We start from the raw sequence: 25,234 nt of genomic DNA, 5'->3' as shown, positions 1-25,234 counted from the left end.
TTGTACTCCAATTTTTGTAAACTATATCGCTGTTTTACTTTTGGCAACTTTAAACAAACATTCAAACGCGTACATGCACACACGATACACATTATAAAGTGAAACGACATTGCATAGAAATGTTTCATTCAATCGTTGCATTCAAATTCGACTGCAATTTGATAGCGTAATAATAGTTTATAATCCATCACCGCAATTGAAACGAACGTGAGTCCTCGCCCTTACAAGAGCTGTCATTACACGTCATGCGAGCACGAGGGCGCGAATTGGCGGATCGATGTCTTAAATCACATTCCGTTCTCAATTCAAAATTCAAAACGGATATGAACGGCTCTGTGATGTTACTGTAATCTGTGTTATGCGTTAAAAAATTGTATTTTTATTTTTTATTTTAAATAGTTTCATTTATAATCAGTCGAATTTAGATATTCTTATATAGAAGTTTATAAGGATTATTTAATTCTTTTTAGTTATAACAATGCAGGAAGACACGCTAATAAAAGGAGATTTAATATTAAAATCACCGAACAAACTTTAAAATTAACATTAATTTAGATTCTTAACAATTCTCGGACGTCCACCATTTTTCTTTATCGGAAACATCGATGCACCTGTTCCCGATTATTCAGAAACGATTTGCATATAATCGATGCATAATTCAAACATCGAATGTACAATATGGTTTATCTTTAATGTGTTTTAAATTATCTGTGTGGTCTATTAAAAGATTTTAGTATTTCGAACAGTTTTTCTTAGTAATTAACTAGATAAATATATTTTGTTTATATTATTACCAAATCGTTAATTGAGATACATTAAAGTATGGTTGTGCTAAATCTTAGAGTATAGAAGTTTTGTTTAAAAACAATTTAATATTATGTCGCCTCTATACGTTCGGACATAAGCTCTCTTTACTTGCATTACTTAGACTTAATTGACATAATAAGAAGGATATTAAATAAAACTTGTACTTGTATATGAATTTATAAACAGTTTTTTTTTTATTTTCCGAAATAGATTTTTTTTTGTATATAAAATATAACATAAAATCATATTTTTTAAAATTTAAAAAAAAGGTTTTTATATGACTAACTATAAAAAAAATATAAAGAAGATCTTTCGTGATAGTATTTTGTTTTTTTTTTCGTCTTAAATTAAAATTGAGTATGTTTATTATTGTCGGATCATTTTCGGTTCATACGAATAAATCACATCATGTTGATTGTAACAATCAAGCTCTATTAAAGTGAATCGTTTTGATGCGCCTTAATGTATTGTAATAAATTACAGTTTTTTAGCAACAATCCGTCGTAATTTTGTACAAGTTTTTGATACTTTATAGCGGTTTGAGCAAATATTATGTGAAATATATTTTTATGAATTTCAATTGTCACTTTAACAATGCACTACGTATAAGATTTTTACACATATATATATTATTTAGTAGGTATATACAGACATTTTTATAAAATACAAAATTAAAATAAAAAGATATGTACAATAATACGTATAAGATACATTCTATATTTTTAATTTAAAAAAAAAACATATACTTATTTCATGAAATAAGAAATCGCTGTTAATTATGGTAGTTTTTCAAAACAAAAACAGTAGGTAATCTCTTACGATTCAAAAGTGCCTTACGATTCAAAGTTATCTAAGTACTTACAAAACAAGTATCACAAATAAAACAAAATATCAAAATGCCCGTAAATCCAAAAATTCCATCATTTTCTATATTTTAATTTACACATATTTAAAAAATGAATACGTCAAAATGAGACAAATAGGTAAACCTCGTTCTAAATGTAAAAAAATAATAAAATTCAAAAATTCCCTCTCGATTTCGATTTTCGAACGCTTCGCGTGTATCCGTCGCGGCAATCAATCAGTCAAATTATATTGTCTTAGGGATCGGTCCAAATTGTCCGGCGGGTGATGTGCACTCCGCTTAAATTGTTGTAAACGATCTGACCCGGCCGTACAGATAATAGTTGGATGAAATTAGTTTAAATAAACCTAAAAACGTAATTTAAGATAATTTTTATATGTCCCATTGATACAATAACACTTTAAAATTAAATAGAGAGCTAGAGAAATGTTTATTTCTAGACGATTTCTTCTAAAGCATAACATCTTTGATTGTGTATTTAAATCCCGCCTCTTAACTAGTGGGAAAGACGACAACGCGCTATTTATTTAATATTATAAAGCGCCATAATAATTGAGGCGCTTAGCAAATCCTTAAGATCGACCCTTCTTTGGCTCTCACGACCCACCCGTTGAAATTGGGTGGTTCTATTCTATTCTATGGAATTTCATATGATACCCTCCTGACCGATTTCGGCCACGGCGATCTTAAGAGAGATCAGCCAAACGCAGGACATATTACAGTGCACACATTTGTGGGCAACATGTGCATTCTCTACTCGCTCATATTCATAATCTGATGGGGCAATCAGAAACGACCGGAAAGAGATCAGCCGCAGGACCAACTTTACATGTTTTCCGAGATACGGGAATGTACTTACAACATCAAGACTTCGGGCTGCTACTGAGAATTTTTCGACTGAAAAATCCAATGACTTTCTATCGACCCAGCCTGGAGTTTGGATCTCGGGATCTGCGATTTTATATCTAGCTACTAGAACAGCTAGTCAATCAATAGACAGACGAGGCAATCGACTGGTTATCCTTAAATATAAATCAGAACTACTAAAGGGCTCTTTAACAAAAGTTACTCACAAAATTGTAAAATTCCTTTATAAGCAAAATATCCTTTATAAGGGAATCTGCATCCTTGTTATTGCGCTAATATATATTAGAGGAAATATTGTAACATCACAATTATAATTTTTAGGAAATTTTAGGATAATTTAGGTACTTATCTATCTATGTGAAAATAGACAGATAAACAAAATTGTCTTCTACTTAATTATTATTATTTGTTGTTATTAATTGTTATTTATATATTATTACGAGATTTTAATTTATTTATTCATTGTAATTTAATATTTTTTGATTATTATATAAAAAGCACCTGACTTGTATTATTATTATTGTAATGAGCAAGCCGTGCACATACATTTCGGAATGTAATCTAGCTGAAAACTGTTTAAATCAATAATTTTATTGTATATTCTGGTTGTATTCTGTTCGTGTACATATAGAAGTCATAGTCGAGATGGCTTAGTGGTAAGAACGCGTAAATCTTAACCGATGATCGTGGTTTCAAACCCAGGCAAGCACCACTGAATTTTCATGTGCGCAATTTGTGATTATAATTCATCTCGTGCTTTACGGTGAAGGAAAACATCGCGAGGAAACCTGCATGTGTATAATTTCACTGAAATTCTGCCACATGTGTGTTCCACCAACCCGCACTGGAGTAGCGTGTTGGAATGAGCTCCAAACCTTCTCCTCAAAAAGGGAGAGGAGGCCCTTAGCCCAGCAGTGGGACATTCACAGGCTGTTACGTTACGGTTACGGCACCTATAGAAATAAACAAATTGCCGACTATAATACGGCCTCTGACGCTTACTACTACATACATTTATACTCACGCAATGCTCTATATACAATAAAAAAACCTTTTCATTTTACGGAATTAAAAATTTCAAGTATCAATAACGCAATGCTGTAATGCTAGCGAAGTAAAAGTCGCAGGTTCGATCCTTTTACAATTGTAGTCTTTTATTAGACTTGTAGTATTGCTAAATAGATATATTTTTAAAAATAGTAGAGGCTTTCTCTCCTTTTGAGGTGTAGGGTTATTCCATCACGTTCCAATGTGGATTATTGGATGAACATTGTGGCAGATTTTCATTGAACACGTGCAGGTTTCCTCACGATTCTATTATGTTTCCTCAACGACGATCGCGAAATTAATTATTAACTGAAATATAGTATACATCTTATTGGATATATACGTATAGTTATTTTGCTAAGAACATGAAACTATAACTAATATTCATTCACAGTAAGTTTGATATTTAAGTCGTTCGCATATATAATAATAGAAACATCCCAAGCAGTCTTACAAACAATAAATCTTATTTCTCGTGTTTCAAATCAACAAAATCGAAATAAAAACACACAAAAATGGCCCCAAGATTCGACGATTATCGGATTAGCCATGTGATCCTTCAACCGAATTATTATAATTTCTTTTCGTGTTGTTACTTTTTATAATAAATAGCTATAATTTCGAACGTTTATCTTGAAAGTTAATTGTGATTGATTTGAAGAGTGCTCGGATAAAAATACGTACATAAACAAAATCTTTAAAAAGGCGATTTTCATGAAAATCAAATGTCAGATTATACTCATCCGTTGTTGTCAAAAAATATAGAAACTTTTTAATGATAATTTTTTTATTAATTTTTAATTCAAGTTTGGGAGTTTTGACTTATAAAACAATTTGACTTATAAATTCATGACGCATCCATTCACATCCACAGGGTTTTTTTTTAATTATAATAACGTCAAAGCTCTAACTGTTACTGCCTGCCTGTATGATTGTTTAAAATTAATAATAAATCAACGTCTTTCTTTTATTCAGAGTTATTTGATTTTTAAATAAGTGTCCTAATAAGAGTTTGATGAGGTAATATAAAATAAGATGATTTGCCTGATACCTTTTAGTGTGGATAAGAGAGTGGCATATACCTAAGTGTGTATATGATAATATATATAACCATCTCGTTCTCACGCGTGAGATTAAAATGAAAAGCAAGTTTTCTTGTGTTTATATTAGGTAGGTATCTACAAGAGATTTATTATTTATTTTATTTAAAAAAACACACAATACAAGATAATGTAATTGCAGGCACGAGGGACATAACATCTTAGTTCCCAAGATTGGTGGCGCATTGGCGATGTAAGCGATGGTTAACATTTCTTACAATGCCAATGTCTATGGGCGTTGGTGACCACTTACCATCAGGTGGCCCATATGCTCGACCGCCTTCCTATTCTATAAAAAAATAAGATTTACCCTTAATATATAAATTACACAGCTAAATAAAAATATAAACCATCGCTTACATAGCCAATGCGCCACCAACCTTGGGAACTAAGATTTTATGTCCGTTGTGCCTGTAATTACACTGGCTCACTCACCCTTGAAACCGGAACACAACAATACCACCAGTAAACTAGTAGTAAGTGAATTGTAACATACGCATTCGAGGCTGCTAGCTAGTAAACAGACGTTTCTAGAGACGTGCGGCAAAGACAGTAAATGTCTTGAAGAAAACATTTTAATAGAAGGTTACAATATAATTAATATTAATTACAAGAAATTTTCAATTATAATAACTTACTTTGTATGATACCATTAATAATTAAGGTAATTACCGTATGACGTCATTATCTTAGTTTTTTTTTTATTATAGATTCCACAGTAATGTACAAGGGATATTAAATTACCTCAACGCTGACTAGTAATTTTGAAAATATTCGAAGCATTTGTCCGTCTATCAAAATTATTGAGGTATTTCAAACAGCACGCGAGTCTAATGTTACCATATAATTTTCTTTAAGTTTATTATTACGGCACGATGACTTTACACGTGGGTTACCAACTTTGAAGATATGTTTATAATGTGTCCAATAACAATTCTAGATGTTATATATCTTAAAATCGATTTGGCTTATGTTATTCACTGTCAATATTACAGTTAAGTGTTTACAGAATGGATTAAATGTAATCAGTATTTTTTCTATATATTCTTTCTACTATTTTTAGTAATCAATTGTTAGGACATTTGCTGTTACTGTTTTATAACATTACTATTTTTACAATAATTTTAAACAAAACAAGTATGAAATAAAAGCAAGATGTTGTTTATTGTAATACCTTTGCCACATTTAGTTTAAAAAAAATATTACATAACTCTTTAATGTGCCCGATCCACGAGAGTCAGTAATCAGTTCTTAACATATAATTTTGAATATTCATACCTCATCATTTGCATATTAAAGATCGATTTGTCAACTTGTGGTATGTTGGAATTTCCTCATAGTATTTTATTAGGATAATAAGTATACTAGTTGATTCAATGGCGATTGGATTGTCTTAAATTAAGAAGGTACTTCTTGTCTATGTACTATTTTAAAATGATATAATCTGTATAATTTAAATTATATTAACATCAAACTAATATAAAACAAAATAATATATATAAGAAAATTAAATACCTGCTTACCTAGGTATATATATTTTACACGGTTATAAATTATCCTTTAAAAATTAATTTTATGCTTTGTCTGTTTAAGATTTAAGCAGATTCCCATTTCCAAAGTTTCAAGTTAAGAGTAAACAAATGTTATCGATAGGATATATAATTCTATAAAAAAGGCATAATTATTATAATATATTTTATATAATACTATACCTTATGTTATTTAAAAGGGATTCTTCCTTCTATTACCTTTAAAAAAAAGTAAAAAACGCAAATCGCAAATCCAATTCCAATTTTAAATATCATTTAAAATAAATCCGTTGGTTCCATTTCGAATTTCGAAATAACGGTTCCACGACAAATCGATTAAAATAAGACTGACAAAAAAGCGTGAATTTATCAAATGGCTGACGTTGTTTTAACATGTTTTTAATAAGCGGCGGGTCACCGTGGTGAATCATTCTGGAACTGCCGATTGTCGTTTTGTGCCGTTATTATCTATCTTTTGACGAAATACTATTTTAGGGTTCCGTATCAAAATATTAAATTATCTGTTACGATTGATGATTTTTAATAACCTACAAAAAAATTGTTTCAAAAAAAAAATAGCCAGACTCGACAGGTATTAAAGAAAAATAAAATAATAGAGTCAAAGTTTTTATTTCATATCAATATACAGTTTTAATTAAGCAAAGTAACAATATGACGCTGACGTCCTCATTTGTTTGCGGTACGGCTGCTAATCATAAGGGAGTCACATGTGGGTATCTTCACCGTCCGATGAGTCGACAGATCCAAAACGACCAGAAAGACTTCAGGAGCTAACACGTATTTTCGTAGGGGAGCGTTAAAACTGTCAGCTTCCACATTGGAGTCTAGACTGAAACTAATGTCACTAGCACTGTTCGAAATTCGAACAAAGCTCAAATACCATTCATATCAATACAAACTCTTTTGCTATAGATATATATATATATATAACTACCTACATACCCAATTATTTCGAAATTAATAAAAAAAATCGGGAAATTAATAGAAAAAATAAGATCGGGATGGTTGGCGTTCTATGGGGGAGGCTTTCGTCCAGCAGTGGACGGCAAAAGGATGAAAAAAAAAAAAAAAATCTAAGTATAGGTAAGTAGGTATAATGTATTAATTTATAATATAATAGGTAGGTAGGATAACATACCTACTCTGATGATGATTTTGAACTATATCTTTTTTATGATTTCACAAAATAGGTATGCAATACTTTGGTATTATTTTATTAAAATTTTGTTCATCTATCTCTAGGGTTTGTTAAGCTGTCGCTCTTATAGGTAGGTTTACTACACATTTAGGTATCAATTGATTTATCACACATTATCATTAAAATACATAATTTTAAGTATTGACAATCATCTTAATTATAAATCTAAAAAAACCGACTCGACTAAAACTACTTACTTAAATTTCTACTAATTATTATTTGAAAACACATATAAAAACACATAATTATTATTTAATGATATCAACATACATAAAACAGCCTAAACAATTGGTTATTCACACTTGCTTCTAGCTTTTTTTTATATTAAGCAACGCAACAAAAAATACAATCTTAAAACACCCAAATGTTTGTATCCCGCACACCAAATGTCAAACACCTCAGGCTGGTTATTAAAACATCCACACGAAATTAATTATGTGAAATTATATCGGGAAAGTTGAGTTTTTCAATGTTCTTGTACTTAATTTCAACCGCACAATGGTTTCAGGGTTTGACAGCACACAGCTGTTAATCGTACTTTTTTATTGTGTGGAAGCTTGTGACAAAGGCCGTTTAAAATACAGGCTAAATTGAAAGTAAAACTGTTCTAAAAATAAGTAGATATAATATATAGATGATTTCAAGAAACCCTTAAAATACATTACATAAAACAAAATAAATTATTTCTTATATGAAATAGCCACGACAATGATTATCTTATCAAACTAATATCGTAGAGGCTTTGGTCGCTTTTTTTAGAATTTACCCCAAAACTGTACCTATTTAGGACATAGAAATTTTCTAAATATGGCAGCTATTTCCTTATAATTTTTTTTTATAATATAATTAGGCGGACGAGCAGATTGGCCACTTAATCGTTGAGTGGTCACCGCCGAAAGACATTGGCGCTGTAAATATTATCCGTACCTTACATCCGCCTCCGCCTGTAGTACAGTCGATAGGTATAAGTAGACAGTAGTTTACAATTATTATACAAAACGTATAATTCCAATTAAAAGAGGACAAACAATAAATGCATAACTATGACATTGATAATTGACATATATATATTATTGGTGCAGATCTTGAGTAGTCTATGGTATTCATAAAGAATTCATCAAAAAAACGTATCGATTTTGAATGTCGGCGAAGTTATCGGAAATTTGGATGTAAAATTAAAATGGATATACCTAAGTAGTTTTAGAACAGTGTATTATAAATAAAAATATATTAATCAATTATTGTTTGTAGAGTATAATATAACATACAGCAGAGCTATTAACAATCGCAGGAATATGTAAATGCAATGTTTGCACATGCTGATTTTATCCTGCCATTCTTCGTTATTCCTTCTAGTTTCAGATTTCGCCATCCAAAAACTTGAATAGGTAATTCATTCCATCAATTCCTGTAGGTACCCAGTGTGTATATGATGCCTATCAAAGTTGTTAGATACAATTTTAAGACATTTATAATAATATGGATATTTTACGACAGGTTCATTATAAGATACTTAATTGGAATAACACAATCTTAATGATTTCTTAATTCTTATCCGGATTGCTTGTATAAAATAAACTAAGTCATTTATAATAAACTCCAAGAAGTAATCGAAACCCAAAACTGTTCGTATTTGAACGATACACAAGATTTTTGTGAAACAAATTATAAGACAGCGAACAATTATTATTATTATCACGTATTATTTGATAACCAGTATTTCAAAATTACATATCAGCCAGACCTACAGCAAGTACATATTTAGACTTTTGACAATATTTTACTAATAAAAAAAATAGCATCCTGCTGTTCCCATAAAATTTCATTGTTAACACAGCAAAATTGGATTAAAAAACGTTAAACATATTTCCTTAAAGTGCACTCCTTTATTGTTAATATTGTACCAAACTATTGTGTCTCATATCAAAGAACAGCTTCAGCAACAACAATCGATAGTACCTTGAAATGTAAACAGGTGTTTCACAGCACGTTACGAGTATTAAAACATTTATACAAACCTACGCAAACATTTAACGAAACCGTCAATACAAAATCTGACACAAGTAAAAACTCACTCGACAAATACAGCACATCACGCTGCTCACTTAACCCTACAATAGCCATGGCGAATTAGAATTAATCGCTTCGATGAGAAATGCCACCGCGGTAAAAAAAACGTCAAAATATTGTCCGCCACGGAGCCCCCACGCGACAGGGGCCTAGTAGCCAATGGGGAGGCGACGTGACCGCGGTGCGCCGCACTCGGGCCAATGACGTAGGCCCGGGGCGGAGCCTCGAGCTACGCACGGCGTTTCGCCCCCAGCTAAAACCTTTTCGCCTGCAGTCGTTTACCGATAAGCCCGCGGGATGGTCGATTATTATTACATTTCGTACGCGTGATTCTGTGATCTACGCGTTGCCCCGGGCGTTGCCGAATCGATAGCGATGAGCAGTGTGCCATGGACTCGAAGCGGAACTTACATGTGATAGACTCTGTACTGTGATATGTTTGCCTTATAGATACGGTATGAACCTTTATATGCAGTGCCATCGTGAGGTATGAGTGTCAACTTAATACATATATATTGTGAAACATTGCACCACCAACGGTGCTATTTATGTATAACTCGCCGTTTTAAATCTTTGATAGTTTTTTTAAAATCTTTTTAATAAAACGACATTCGAAATCGTTTCGATTCAGCTATTTCTTAAATTTTCTGATATTTTAATTACGTGTAAAAATATTTTATATAATAAATTAAATATGTTATAAGAAAGTGCTTAAATTTAATATCTTATTATTTATTTAAGTTGAATTCAATACATAAGTACCTTATAGGACGGATTTTTTTTATTATGTTATATATTTTTTAATTGAACGTTCGTACATCTTTCTATATCAAAGATCAAATAAAAAAAAAACAAGCTAAATATCACCATGTTTTAAAAGTGCCACAGAGTATATAATTACGATCCTTCGGGACCGACTTGAGTTCCAACTTTATAATTACCGCCACAACAAATTACACTTGAGAGTTGAGACAAACTTAAGAAGAATAAAAATAAAACAATTAATGTTTATTATTTATAGCATATTTTTCAATGTCTATTATCTCGACTATATTTCTTAGTCAGATACTATTATTATTTATAATTTTACTATTTCACATTTACTATTATTATTGTTATCAATGAATCATTTTTTAAGAGTGAAGTTTGCGAAGGCTCACGATCTTGGCATAATAAAATTGACCTTTGTCTTGTATCTTATAAGTCTAACAATGAACCGTGATTGGCTACTTTTACCGCCTGCGTCCAACAGACGACTGTTTGATTTATGATTGGCTAAAATTAAATACTTGTGATTGTTAACGGCACCGACGGCATTCGGTTCTATAATTCCAAAAGAAATCAAATATAATACAACAATGATAAATAATGTGAATCTGTGACACATATAATAGGATTAGCCTTTTTTCTTCAGTCTGAGCATAAATATACTAACATGGATACACGGCAATAATCTGTGCCCCGTGAATGCGTACAAAACAAAGATGGATTATATCATATTATACAACCCCTTTAGATATTGTTGGCCGTATCTTACTAGGTAAGTAATAGATATATTACCTACTCGTTAATGCGAAAGTTTGTTTTTGCATTTTTCGAAGTTTGTTATTCAATTAGGAACGTAGGCACAATGTGTATTGTAGACGCGATTTTTTTTACAAATGCTATAATGCATTGTTACAAATGCTTTGTCAAATATCTCGATGTTACATCCTCCGTGCCTATGAATAAACTGGCTCTCTCACCAGTCGCCATTAACAATTGAACAGCACCATGTTGATGGTGACGGACTAATTAAGTGGTAAGTAGTAACATACTTCTAAGAATCCAACCCAGTTAACCACCAATATAAATTACAACTTAAAATAAGAAAGAAATACCTTCTTCAAAAAATATATACTTAATACAGAAAAGGGAATTTGTAATGTGTCTTAAGTAAAACATAAATTAAAAAAAAAAACAATACTCAAAGGCAATGCAAAACACAGGATAATAATATGTTCTAATAAAGGCGATTCTTATAAGCATCGTTGAATGGAAACTACAATAACCGGGAAGTTCTTTTTTATTAATTTTAAATAAATAACATTAATTACGTATGCAGCGTGAGGTCGAAATTTATTTAAATTCTTTTCGTTTTTTAAATTTCTGAACACAATTCTTCCAATTTTCTTTTGGTGCTTGTATCGTATATTATTTATGTTGGAATGAAACACTAAGTTTATTACTTGCTTTTACTAGTTTTTAGTCTTACATAATCAGAATCAAGTCAACAATGTTTGCCATATTTATTATGCTGATTTCATTATTAAATAGTTATCTTCTATTAAGAGTGTTTCAGCCGTCGGAAATATTTTTATGCGCTAGTAAAATGTATTTAACATACATAGGTAAACTAATTATTGCTTATTTACAAATAGCTACATAGGGACTTATAATTAAATGCAAGTTTGTCTTAATTAGAGTTGTCAACAAAATAGTGATTGCGAAGATCCTTTTGTTTTCATTTAAATGGTTTTTTTTTCGTTATTCATATTTTATGACAATATAACTTATAAACATACAATATTAACCAAATAATGTTATGTTTAGTCATTTCAAAAAGTTAGTTTTTTTTGTCAACGTTACGGTAACAAAAATCTACTAATAACAACACAGACTATAAATACAACCTGACTTTTTTTGCTTATTAAACCTCTTTTTAAATTTTACAGTTTTTTTTTAAGTTGGTACGTATCTTATTATTAGATTGTTAACAATGATTGCAGATAATTATTGGTAATGAGTGAATAATTTGACAACATTGTCGTAAATAATACCTATACAACCTCTTGTGTCCTCTTGGACGTTGAGCTACCGACAGTTGACTATTTATTGGAAACCATTATAAATAAAAAAGTACAAACCCGTTGACACCGGATATAATCTAAAATGATTGCAGAGTAAAAATAAAACGGACTTAAGTTAAACATGCGCCTTTAAAAAATAAAGTTTTAATTTTAATAGTCCGCAATATCGGCCCTGGTTGATATTTTAAAAAAAAACTAATGGACACCTATCTGCGATAGTTTGATTAATTATTGAGACTATATAAATTATACGATAATTAATTATTTGATAACAACATACTATTAATTCGAATATTAATAATCATTCATTCTTAAAAACTTCGGTGTTCAATTATTACTTGGAATTACTACATTTTTATCCTGATAAATTTTCTAGTAACGAAGGTTTCTGTATCCAAATTTATAGGCACATAGAGTTTTTCATCTCATAAACAAAATAATGCCATGCCATGCCATGTACCGAATAACCTTTAATGGCTCAATTATAAGGCTGTATCATGAGGTTCTATGTTGACATCCGAAAAAAAAATATTTAGTTTTGATTTAGTTGTGAAAATATAGTTGTATGACACTCGCGTGCCTCGGAATGCACGTAAAGCCGTATATCCTGCGCTATATATCTCCGGTTGTGTTGAGATTCCGTCTCTCCGATGTGGGTGAGGCTACAAAGTGCACCTGTTCGCGCACACACTTGTGCATTATGATACCTTGTGGGCAGAGAGCTGGTATTTGAAATTGGTCTCCACAACCGAAATTTGTTGTGAGACCATTATTATGCAATGACGTTTTATCGTTAATTTTATATATAGAGTATAAAAACTTGGTATTAAGAAAGGTAATTGATGTATTAAAATATATTTGTTCCTGTTTTTGATAACAATGCTTTGATACTCTTGAGTAACGTTTCTATTTCTGTTATGATGAGATTATTAATAGTAGTAAAAAGAAACGGAGATTTGTCAAAACAATTGAACACTAAGTCTCCATTTTTTTTTTTATTAGATTTTACGGAATCGATGATATGATGTTGCCTGCTTTATTTTTTTTGTACCAATATACTAATGAAGCAACGAATTCATTTATTCGAGCTGATGACGTTGACTACTTTAAACCAAATACTTTTTGAAGAGTAAATAACTACTGCGAAACATTCAATTATATTCACATTACTTCTATAAAATTATATTGCACCTTTAATAAGCTATCATACTTGATTTGAATTGTTGTTTGAAAAGTTTGAAGTTCGTTTTGTAAGCACATAACAACTCCAGTAATAAGTCATCATATATGTACAAACAAATATTTAAATTAGATTTACATCTTTTCTTAGCTAATATATTTAAAAAAGTGTAAGTATATTTGTTTGTATGAATGTCCTTTACTCGCGCTCAACGTGGAATGGAACGTAGGATACTTTTATACTTATACAATATATGTCGTTTTAATGTTCAACAATACCTCTTTGTTTAAACTATTGAATTCTTCATGTATTTTCTTGGTATTCCGCGAGCTGGATAAAGTCGATGTCACGCGAATACCTATAGAAAAAAAACACCTGTAAAATTACAAATTATAATCAATTTAATCGATAATTGCGTTCATATAATTATAATTATGTTTAATAGCGTTAATTGAGGCAATTTAATTTAATCAACATAATACGCGATCGCGGCACGAACTTATAATTTAATGAATAATAATTTAATATTAATTCGTAACGTACGTAACGTATATATTTTTCATCGTTGCTTCATAGCTGAAGGCGAATAATTGCTTGAGATTTTTATTATGTGGTAGGGCTCTGTGCGAGCCCGTCTGGGGTACATACCACCTACTCATGACTAATTCTTCCGTTAAATAGCCATATTTAGTGTTTTTGTGTTCCGAGCCGAAGGATAGTGAGCCAGTGTTATGACAGGAACATGAAACTTCTTTTACCAGAGATTGTGAGTGGTGACGCATTGGCGATGTAATGAATAATAAATATTTCTTACAGAGCCAATGTCTATGGGCGATAGTGACTACTTACCATTCTGCCTACCTATTATAAAAACAAAAATACATTTCGATAAAAGTTCTCCAGTCCATCTCCGTATGAATATAATTTGTCCTTCTACATACATACCGATTTGATAAATAATTTAATCAAATTGGAACAACGTGGTCAAGCAGCACCCAACATTTCTTTACAAGAAAGGATGTTCCCAGTAGTAGAATAAATAAGGCTATTACTAAAAGTTCAATTGACGATTCGAGGGTGACAAATGCAAATTCGATAACTTTAGGAAATGTTATTTAGGATTATTATCTTATTTGACTTAAGATGATAAAAATATCCAGAGAGAATTACGCCCTAAGCTTCATTAAATTTAAAAAATGATAACACTGCTTGTCAAAGTAGGTATAAGGTACCTTATATTATATATTATCTTTGTTACTGGTGGTAGGGCTTTGTGCAAGCTCGTCTGGGTAGGTACCACCCACTCATCAGATATTCTACCGCAAAACAGCAATACTTGATATTGTTGTGTTACGGTTTGAAGGGTGAGTGAGCCAGTGTAATTACAGGCACAAGGGACATAAAATCTTAGTTCCCAAGGTTGGTGGCGCATTGGCTATAAGCGATGGTTGACATTTCTTACAATGCCAATGTCTAAGGGCGTTTGGTGACCACTTTACCATCAGGTGGCCCATATGCTCGTCCACCTTTCTATTCTATAAAAAAAAAAACCTATGCGGCTATTCTGTAAGAGCAAACTTAACAAACTGTTTCTTAGCAATTTAATTAATAAAATTTATAGAAAAAGAAATGATCGAAATTTGTCAAATTCAAATATTCACGTCAAATTTTTAATAATGATTATGTTCGAATTTCATCACAGGTCGAACACATGTAGTAGTATCTAGAGGATAAACATACACACATACATCAAAATATCGTATCACCAGATTAGCTTAGCTTACCTTTATTTTCGATTACTAAGTACATAGTTTTCTTTTCTCTGACTAAAGTATTGTGACATAAATCCTATTATTCTATTATTCGTATAGGTAAAATAAAGCAAGAAACTCTACACATGCAACATAAATAATTATATATGATATATAATTATAAAATAATTTTAGTTGCAATTTAATGAATCAAACTTCAACGCCTCATCCACGATTTTACAATGTTGTGAAAATAATAGGATACCTGTCGGCCATTGCGACTTCGTCTCAAAGGAAATTAAAAAAAAAAATTACCATAATCTCAAATGAAATGAAAAGGATTTCTTTAAAACAACCGGTGCGATCCCATTAAGCCGCTGTCATCGCGTTGATAAGATTAAAAAAAAAAAAAATTAGCCGCACAATAACGCTCCTGTCAAATCGGCCATTAATTTCGAATTTTGAATTTGGAACGGGAGCGTTGTTGGCAAGTTATCCGAACTGAACGCGACCACAATTTAATAAATGCGAAGTACAAATTAATTTCGCTTATGTCTATTCTTTTCATAAAAAAGCATTTATTGAAATTGTTTTGACGTCAAAGCCAGAGTTAATCAAAATATTATCCAATCTTAAATTATATTTAGAAAATATTATACTGGAATATTATATTAAATGTTATATTGTCTTTATATAGTTTGTTACAATAAATTTCATTTTGGTAATAGATTTTGTCAAAAATAAATGCGACATGTCACGAACGCACCGCCCACAAATCGATTCGTAATTATTCAAACAAGGCGCTTAATTGCTTATTTCAGAATTCGATTTTTGAATGAGAATGCCTTTTTTAAACTTGTTTTTTTAGCGTCCGTTTGATCTTTGCTACTATAATTGCTTACAGGTACGCTTGAAATAAAACATCTACGGTTTTTTTATTTCAAATAAACTTTTTTAATAAATTAATCATATTAAAATTAAGTATAATTAAAACTTGCTTTAAAATAATACACAGATGAAAAAGGTAGCAAGCAAAAAAACTATACGCGGACATGAGTGAATATAATAAATAAAGATTATACATAATAATCATTTAAAATATATTTTATATAAATACAAAAATAAAACATAAATTGCAAATGGATTTGAATTAATGCATACCCGCCTACAGTTATTTATTATATAATGTAGTTCAATTCAAACCATCATATTTTCTATAATTGTTACAAAATAAAAGAATAAACAGCTTTTTTTTAATTTTAAATCATATTTCGAATGAAGAAGCGGCAAAGGCCAAATGAGTTTATCGTCGTTTTGCCCTTTGATTTACAGACATTGATCCTTAATGAAGTATCGTATGAATTGATAGGTACATATCCTTAAAAGGGTTTATGGCTGCTAATAATATAGGAATAGTTTACGATGTTGGAATAACGAAAGAAATTTAAATTTTTTTTTTTGGATTTGGAGTCCGACGTTGAAAAATTTATAATGTTTTTTTTCTGGGATATCAACCTATGTAGGGCAAATACGACACATGTAAAGCCTAGAAATAATTCGTATTATGTTTTACAAAAAATCGAATCAGGTCGTCGCTTTTTTTTACTGAGTTTTTTTTTAAATCGACGCTATCGATGTTTGTATTTATGGTTAGAGCTTATGGCTATTTTTCATATTCAACTTTTTCTAAAAGCAATTTATTACGGACACAAAGCCGTTGTGTTTCGATAGAAGATCGCTTTTCTAACTCATAACCGGAATTTATATCTGACATTACTCATAGCCGTCCGCTTGTTTTCCTAATTAGAACTCCATTCAGCCGTAACCCATTAAAACTCGTCCAAATTAAAATTCGAATAACTTACTAACTAGACGAATAAATCATATAAGACAATAAAATATATTGTCCAGTTCGACTGCACGATAATTAATATAACAATACGCTCACCGAGTAATTAAAATAAACTAATTTCTAAACGCGAGTGCCCATGAATGAATGAATGGTTGTTTTTTTAGGCTGGCAACATTTTTCATTCTCGGTCTCTCACTGACAGCTCGGTTGACGCGTTCCTTTTTCGAAGTGCGACCTCGCAGCGGGTCGCTCGAGCAACCGTTGGGTTTTAAATTATCTCAATTTAATTATTTTCCGCGCTTTACCTTTAATGGTATTTCGTTACACAACTTGAAGACCGCAATAATATTAACTGCTAACATCTAAATATATGGACTTAAATATTTTTTCATATTATTTAATATAATTACTACATGAGTATATAAAAAGAAACGTAGCTTATTTTAGGCGTACCACGAAATTTACTGTACATATACATACTGTACATATACACAAGTAAAATGATCATTTGAAGCTATGTATGAACATTTTGTGTTAATATGATCTCAGAGAGTCACCACAATATATTATAATCAATATTATTATATATAAACAGACGAAGTCGTGGATATTAACTGGTTTCAAATAGTATAAACGTAATTTGTTAATTGTTGAAATTATACATATCAAATCAGGAATGCTTATCTGTATGAACTCACTTCATTACTCACCCGTGAAATGTTGCCAACCGACTTATTGTGATATACTATTTTAATGTTTTGATGAAATGTTATAATTATTATGATCAATGTCACGTATTACTTTCTTATATTTCACGACCGTTTTATGGGGTGAGTTATTACAGATAGTCCTATCGTGATTATAAAATATTTCGCAGTCGATTTAAGATGCAGAACATAGCTCTTTGAATTTCTATATTTTACTAGCCGCCAATCCAAACTTCGTATGAGTTTTTTTTAGTTCGTTTTAGTATTTTGAGTTAGTCCCATTAAAGATTTATTTTTTACATATTAATTTTCTTTTCACGTAATCCAAAATGTCCTCATATGAAAAGTTCATCCAAAATAGAGATACATTATCGTTGCAATCATAAGCTATTTAAATCACTATTCCTATTAAAGCAATTAATCGCCGGGAGGGCAAATGACTCTACTCCACCTGATGGTAAGTGGAAGTAGAGTCCAAACGCGACGACGGCCAGTACAGACGGGAAAAACGTTCTGCACTAGCCGCCTTCGCCTTGCCGGCCCATGCGGCCCGGCGCAAGATGCCTCTTCACGCCTCGTTTGAAGGAACCCGGGTTGTAAGAGGAGGGGAACACGAAAAAAAAAAACAAAAAACACACACACAAAACAAAAACACACAAAAAACACGAATAAAAATATACTCTACTAAATTAAAATCTTTAAGCACTTGAATAGCAATTTTATAAGATATATAAAATATGTGAAGCTACATCTGATAGTATCTATCTTTAAAAACCAGCAAGAAACTTGATAGGTAAGTTGATCTTTTTCAATTAATTAAAAGACAGACATCGTGAATCATATTTATATATAGATATACAATATAGATGCAGGGCATCGACGAGCGCTACCACAGCGCTCTTTTATCATATATATCTAAACGACATAATTTTAATAGAATAATTTACTATTTATTAATTCCATGTCATGCATTTTACGATATTTAAATAGAAAAATGCTGCAACTTTTATTTAATTATTAAATTTTATTATATATACGGACATTTTTATAAAATACAAAATAAAAATAAAAAGAACAAAATACACATTACAAATTTAAAGCAGAAACACGCCGTCTAAGAGATTGTCCTGTGGCATTGTACCCAAGACGTTGGCACTGTTGCCTCTGCACCACTAGACTCCGCCTTAGGGCTAAATAAGCGCCAGCTCTTGGGTCACCAGAAGTGTGGACCAGTTTCTTTGAAATATCTTTTATGATTCTTTTTGTATCTTTTATTTTTTGTATTAATTAAATAAATATGCTGCAACTTACCTTCCATTCGATATTAAATTGCAAAAATTATGAGATTAATATTCCTGGCTAGGATATTCGAGGAAAACTGAAACCATAGATTAGGCAAATTACCTCTAATCCATATCCATTCAGCCTATACTTTATGATTTCCTCTAAAAATCTACCAAAACATTTCTCACGCTAAACAAAATTCAAACTCTCACGAATTAGACTAAAAATTTTTGTTCTGGTAACACTGATTGAGCAAATCGGCGCAGATAATAACAACCCGCGAATGGAATTTGGAAAAAGAATCGGATTTAACCGCGCGCACGGTAGCAGTAACGTGCAATTTAAATGTTTCAAATTTCGAACACGTCGTTTTTTTAAATTTGTATTCCGTGCGCACACGCAGTCTTATTTAGATTAAAATGTCAATACTTTTTAGTCTTTTTGAAAGAAATGTTTTGTGGTGAGTAAGGTTTTTTCGTTTTCTTTTATGTATGCATGTAAACCACAGTAGTAGGTTCTAATTGACCTGCGGCTTTAGTTTTTTTTTTTTGTTACACAATTTCAGTCAGAAATGTTACACTAAAACGTTAAATATCCTAACGTCGCAATCAAAATTGCGCTATCAGCTATTTTATTTTAAAAATCTTCTATAAATACAATATGATCATTATGATAAATCTTAATAAATAATTATCTATATTAATGCTTAGACTCATATATCAAAATTGACGTTTTAAAACTCTTTCATATTTTTCCTATACCGGAAACCATGACACCTCTAGATTTACAGCCATCAATTATGATAATAGTCGCTCTATCTCTCTTGAACGGATAGTTTTGTCTCTTTCCATTCGTAGTATATTTGATAGTTCAACGATCTTTTGTGTAAAAGTTAAATGATTACGAAATATTTAATGAATGTATTTTATCAGAGTTAATTAGCTATATTTTTCAGTGGTAGTCAGTAACAGCCTGTTGATGTCCCACTGCTGGGCTAAGGCTTCCTCTCCCTTTTGAGTAGAAGGCTTGGAGCTTATTCCACCACGCTGCTCCAATTCGGGTTGGTAGAATACACATGTGGCATTATTTCAATGAAATTAGAGACATGCAGGTTTCCTCACGATGTGTTCCTTCACCGTCAAGCGCGAGATGAATTATAAACACAAATTATGTACATGAATATTCAGTGGTGTTTGCATAGGTTTGAACCCACGATCATCGGTTAAGATTCACGCGTTCTAACCACTAGGCCATATCAGCGTTAGCAATCGTCCTCTAGTAATAAACAATGACATTCTTTAACCATCGGTGGTAGGGCTGTTATATTTAGAATAGAATCTAATTAAAGAAACTCTATATTTGGAAATTGCTAACAAAATAAATAGTATTTTATGAAATAATAAAAGGCAGCTTAAATGTTATTTACACAATATTATGACGTCACAAACAGGATAGCCTACTAAGCTTATAATGGTAACCCAAAGGTCGACATAAAAGGCTCTCAAATTCCAAATCCGATTTTCAGTGGCCGCATTGCAAGAGTTGAGTCATGTAAACAATATACGATAGGGAAGATAAATATAATATTTTAAACTGTATATAATCGTGTAATCCATATGCTCGTCCACCTTCCTATTCTATAAAAAAAAAAAAAATCAGCGGTTATTGATGAAAGTCAGTTTAAAATTGTATATGAGCACGTGAATCTTAACCGATGATCATGGTTTCAAACCCGGGCAAGCACCACTGAATTTTCATGTGCTTAATTTGTGATTATAATTCATCTAGTGCTTGACGGTGAAGGAAAACATCGTGAGGAAACATGTGTCTAATTTCACTGAAATTCTGCCACACGTGTATTCTACCAACCCGCATTGGAACAGCGTGGTGGAATAAGCTCCAAAACCTTTTTAAAAAGGGAGAGGAGCCCTTAGCCCAGCTGTGGGACATTCACAGGCTGTTATTGTACTGTACCAGGGAATTTTTGAAATGAGCTTATGTACACCCAAAAACCATTCTTATTATACTACACTTAAGGTTCAATAAAATTGGAATACAAGGGATAAAATATAAAACAAACTCTCACTTAGGTCATAGCTTATATAATTTGTTTCCCTTTGGCACTGAAACTTAAAACACTTAAAAATGGCGTCGTAATGATTGATTGAAAATACTATCAATTTTAAGAGTTAATAACCACTTTTCACCGGATCCTGTGTTACCAAGACGCACTATACGTTTCCTTCGACACCTTCGACATTGTAAAAATCATTGTATTTTTTCTGAAAATGTATAGATAAATCCATGTTAGTCCGGCATATTAATATATCAATGCAATATGGGGAGCGTCATGGTTGCATGGAATAATGAAAACCATAACATAATTATAGATATTAAAAAATAAATAAAGGAAAATTAATTTGTCCAAGATATTATGGGTGACATGGAAAAATGATACAGGTCTAATCCTTTATTGGGCTGTATGTGGGCGTGTCTTGCACTACATTTACGATTTAAAGTTATTGCTACTTTAAAAAAAAAAAAAACATCAATTTCCAAAGACAATGATTCGCTCGTTCAACTTGTTTTTTAATTAAAGTTAAGCTTGAGTTACACGAGTCGTGACCGTCGCACGCGCCGCCCCGCCTCGTAACGCGGTAACCGCACGTATTTCATTAGGGATATACTCCATGGTTGGGAGGCTATCATTATCGATTATACAGTAGCTAACATTGGTTTTTATTAATTGCGTTTAAAATACAAAAAAGGGTTATTGTTGATTAATAAAGCGAAAAGGGTGGTTTTGTAGTCTCAACTGTTTTCAAAAGCTTCAGCTCCTTTTGCAAAGCTTCTTAATTCTGCTTCTCTTATATTTTTTTTAATAAATGTTGTTTAAAAAAACCTTGAAACAAAGTCTGTAATAGTAATTTGTAGTTTCCAGCTATGAAAGTAATTATTTTTTGTTGGATGTAAACTACCCTGTCCAGATAAGGGTTAACTGGCATAGCAGACGAATTTGAACGGAAAATTACAGGAAAGCGTATTTTAGAGAAGCAGGAATGGTTGACATTTGGTTGACAAAAAAATGATGAAAGTTGTCACATTACTTGCCGATTGTACTATTTTTTTAAATATATAAACGTCAATAAAAATAAAGCTATAATGATAAAGGTAACCAGCCTGTCTGCCCAGTTTTAAGTCCATCCATTCTATATATATAGGTACATATTATACACAAAATATATTTCTAATTAACATTTTTTTTCTGTCACTGATATTAGTTTCAATGGCGAAATAATATTTGAAATTAATTACGACTACCTTAATAAGACCGAGCCACAGACTATAACTGGTTATTGAAATATTGACGTCAGAAATTGCGGTAAAAAAAAAAAAAAAAAGCAAAATAAATCGCACCGTCTAACACGAAAAAGTACGTATATTTAATAACAGTCTTAAGCGATAAAAGTCCATGATTTTCGGATGTTAAATTTAATTACAAGTATCCGAGTTACGAGCGAGACTGACTCGTGCCGTCATTACAATTGCTTACGAATTACAATTATAACCTGCGACTTTGCATGCTTTACTTTGTGTCTAATATTAGAATAATGACGTCACGGGACGTAAGGAAATATGGATATTGAAGGTTATTGAAAGCATTTATAGTTAAAACAAGTAAATGAAAGTAAAAATATATTTTTTATTATAATAGAAATAATACCGAGTAGAGAGCTGAGAGGCGGCATGACACAGCGTCCCGTTTGACGTCACAGCATACGGGTCCAGTCAATTCCAGCAGATAAACAACTGACAATTTCGAAAAACTTTTTACAATTGCAATAAAATTTATACGTATATTTTTATCCGGTTTTTCACATACACACAAATTCGTTGCCAATATAATAAAGCTTCCTCTAAAGTCTTATCTATCTGTCTCTTTCTGTCGATAGATGAACAGCATCACAATATCCAAGTCCATATTACACACGTCATCATTCAATCTCCGGCGAGTGAGCATCAATCTTCCCGCCACGCCCCCGCCAGTTTCGTTACATTTACTCAGTGATTAAAATCTTGAATGTATTAAAGCTCTTAGACGCTATTCGAAAAGTTGTCTGAGGTTAACCGCCTGTTTCTAAAATGATCAAAGTCAGATTAACTAATCTAAATGCTGAATACTCATTGGTCGCCTCTTACGTCATACCAACCGTCCGTACCATTGCCTACTCATATGTATTTAACCAACCGACTAACTAATACTAACCCGACTTTAACCAACGTTTCAGAAACCGAAGATTAAGGATTGACTCGAGGTGGTGTAAGTTTATCTCATATGAACGATTTAAAGAATAGCAATCCACTAATGCAAGTTTAAAAGGTCATAAGTATGCTTTAAAATGTACATTTTCAAAAAGAAAAATACACATATATACATTTTTTTTAAAAGAGAAGAAGAAGAATTAAGAAGAAGGAAATATCAAATTGTCACTAGGATGGGACACTGTCATAGGATATTTGACATTAACGGTAACGAAGTCTAGTTCGCCCTGTAAAATGAGTAAACGCTTTTATCATTTCATCATTAAACTAGCATTGTCACACTGCTTACAATACAAGTTTACTGGTGGTAGAGCTTTGTGCAAGCTCGTCTGGGTAGGTATCGCCCACTCATCAGATATTCTACCGCAAAAAAGCAGTACGGCATTGTAAGAAATGTTAAACATCGCTTACATCACTAATGCGCCACCAACCTTGGGAACTAAGATGTTATGTCCCTTGTGCCTGTAATTACCCTGGCTCTACCCTTCAAACGGGAACACAACAATACCAAGTAGTTTTGCGGAAGAATATCTGATGAGTGGGTGGTACCTACCCAGACGAGCTTGCACAAAGACCTACCACCAGTAAAACTATTTAAATTTGAGGAACATGCGGTAATAATAATAATAACAACGTAAGGTACGTTTATTTAAAAAAATATATCAAAATATAGATTTTTTCCTGACTCCATCACAGGCAAGAAGGAAAAAAGATTTTAGACAAATCAATAAGAGATAGACACATTGACGAACAATATTACTACTATATTTAAATCAAAATAAAGTTTATTTATGTAATTTAATAAACAATAAAAAAAAATTGGAAGACGAATGGTGCTGACAACGTCTCCGTGGCTCTGGGCATTCAGATCAGGGTTTCATCGAAGACCCTTGGAGTCCTTTAAAAAAAGAATAAGGTATCGTTATGTGTGTCATTTCAAAGTCATAGCTATTTAAATAGTATAGTCCTAGCTTAACTTCATGTTGCAATATTACGGAGTTGTAAAGTATATAATAAATTTATCATTTCATATTTTCCTTACATCGAATTATTTTTATAAATAAATCGGTAGGTATACAAAGAATATGAATCTGTACATTCATTTTGTTACACTTTTATTGATAGTCTGAGCCCGTCACAAGAAAAAAAAAAGTAAATTACTGGCAATTTAATACAAGCCCAGATTCAAAAAACGAACAGGCGGGAATGGAATGTTGAAATGAACGGGGCTACCAATTTTTAATACGCATTCCAAACTTTCTAGCAAAAACAATCGCTATTATAAAAGCGATAAAAGTTACTTTATCTTGAAGAAAGTTCTAAAAAAGGACCTTTAGACATGAAATGTAATGCATATTGACTTCCGTTTTTACATAAATTTTAATCGTAAGCTTAAACACAGAGTGGAATGTTGTTAGTTAATTTCGTAAAATAATTGGTTAATAATAGACGTTTAAAAAAAAAATTTCAAGATTAGAAAATATTATTTATAGTCTTAAACTTGGGAGTTTATTATTACTCCTTTATTTTTATTATGTAATTTATCTATCATCATAAAAATATTATAATAATATGCATAATTATTTATATAAGTATAAAGGATAAAAAAATTCAAACTTCTTAAAACATGCATCACTTTAATTTATTATTATTTATTTAGTAGTACTCATACATGTTTTATTTAAGATGACCCGCAATTCAACAAAAACTTACATTACTTACTTAAAATAGTTATTTGAATTATATCTCAACGTTAAAATATTTAATAACTTACACAAAAATTA

General features: G+C 31.5%; 1 protein-coding gene across 2 annotated transcripts in view; it reads left to right on the top strand.

Annotated features, from left to right (window-relative positions):
• The first annotated feature begins 9,792 nt into the window (after positions 1-9,792).
• Positions 9,793-25,234, top strand: part of LOC126777223 (transcription factor AP-2-epsilon) — a 72,043-nt gene continuing 56,601 nt past the window's right edge. For both annotated transcript variants that reach the window (XM_050500208.1, XM_050500207.1), the window contains exon 1: positions 9,793-9,991. In XM_050500208.1, coding sequence (XP_050356165.1) covers positions 9,962-9,991 — 30 coding nt within the window. In that variant the 5' untranslated portion in view covers positions 9,793-9,961. The remainder of the gene's footprint in view (positions 9,992-25,234) is intronic.

This window comes from Nymphalis io, chromosome 22 (assembly GCF_905147045.1).
Source record: "Nymphalis io chromosome 22, ilAglIoxx1.1, whole genome shotgun sequence".
NCBI lineage: Eukaryota > Metazoa > Arthropoda > Insecta > Lepidoptera > Nymphalidae > Nymphalis > Nymphalis io.
The sequence above is the reverse complement of the archived record's forward strand: the minus strand, read 5'-3'. Positions and strand labels throughout refer to the sequence as shown.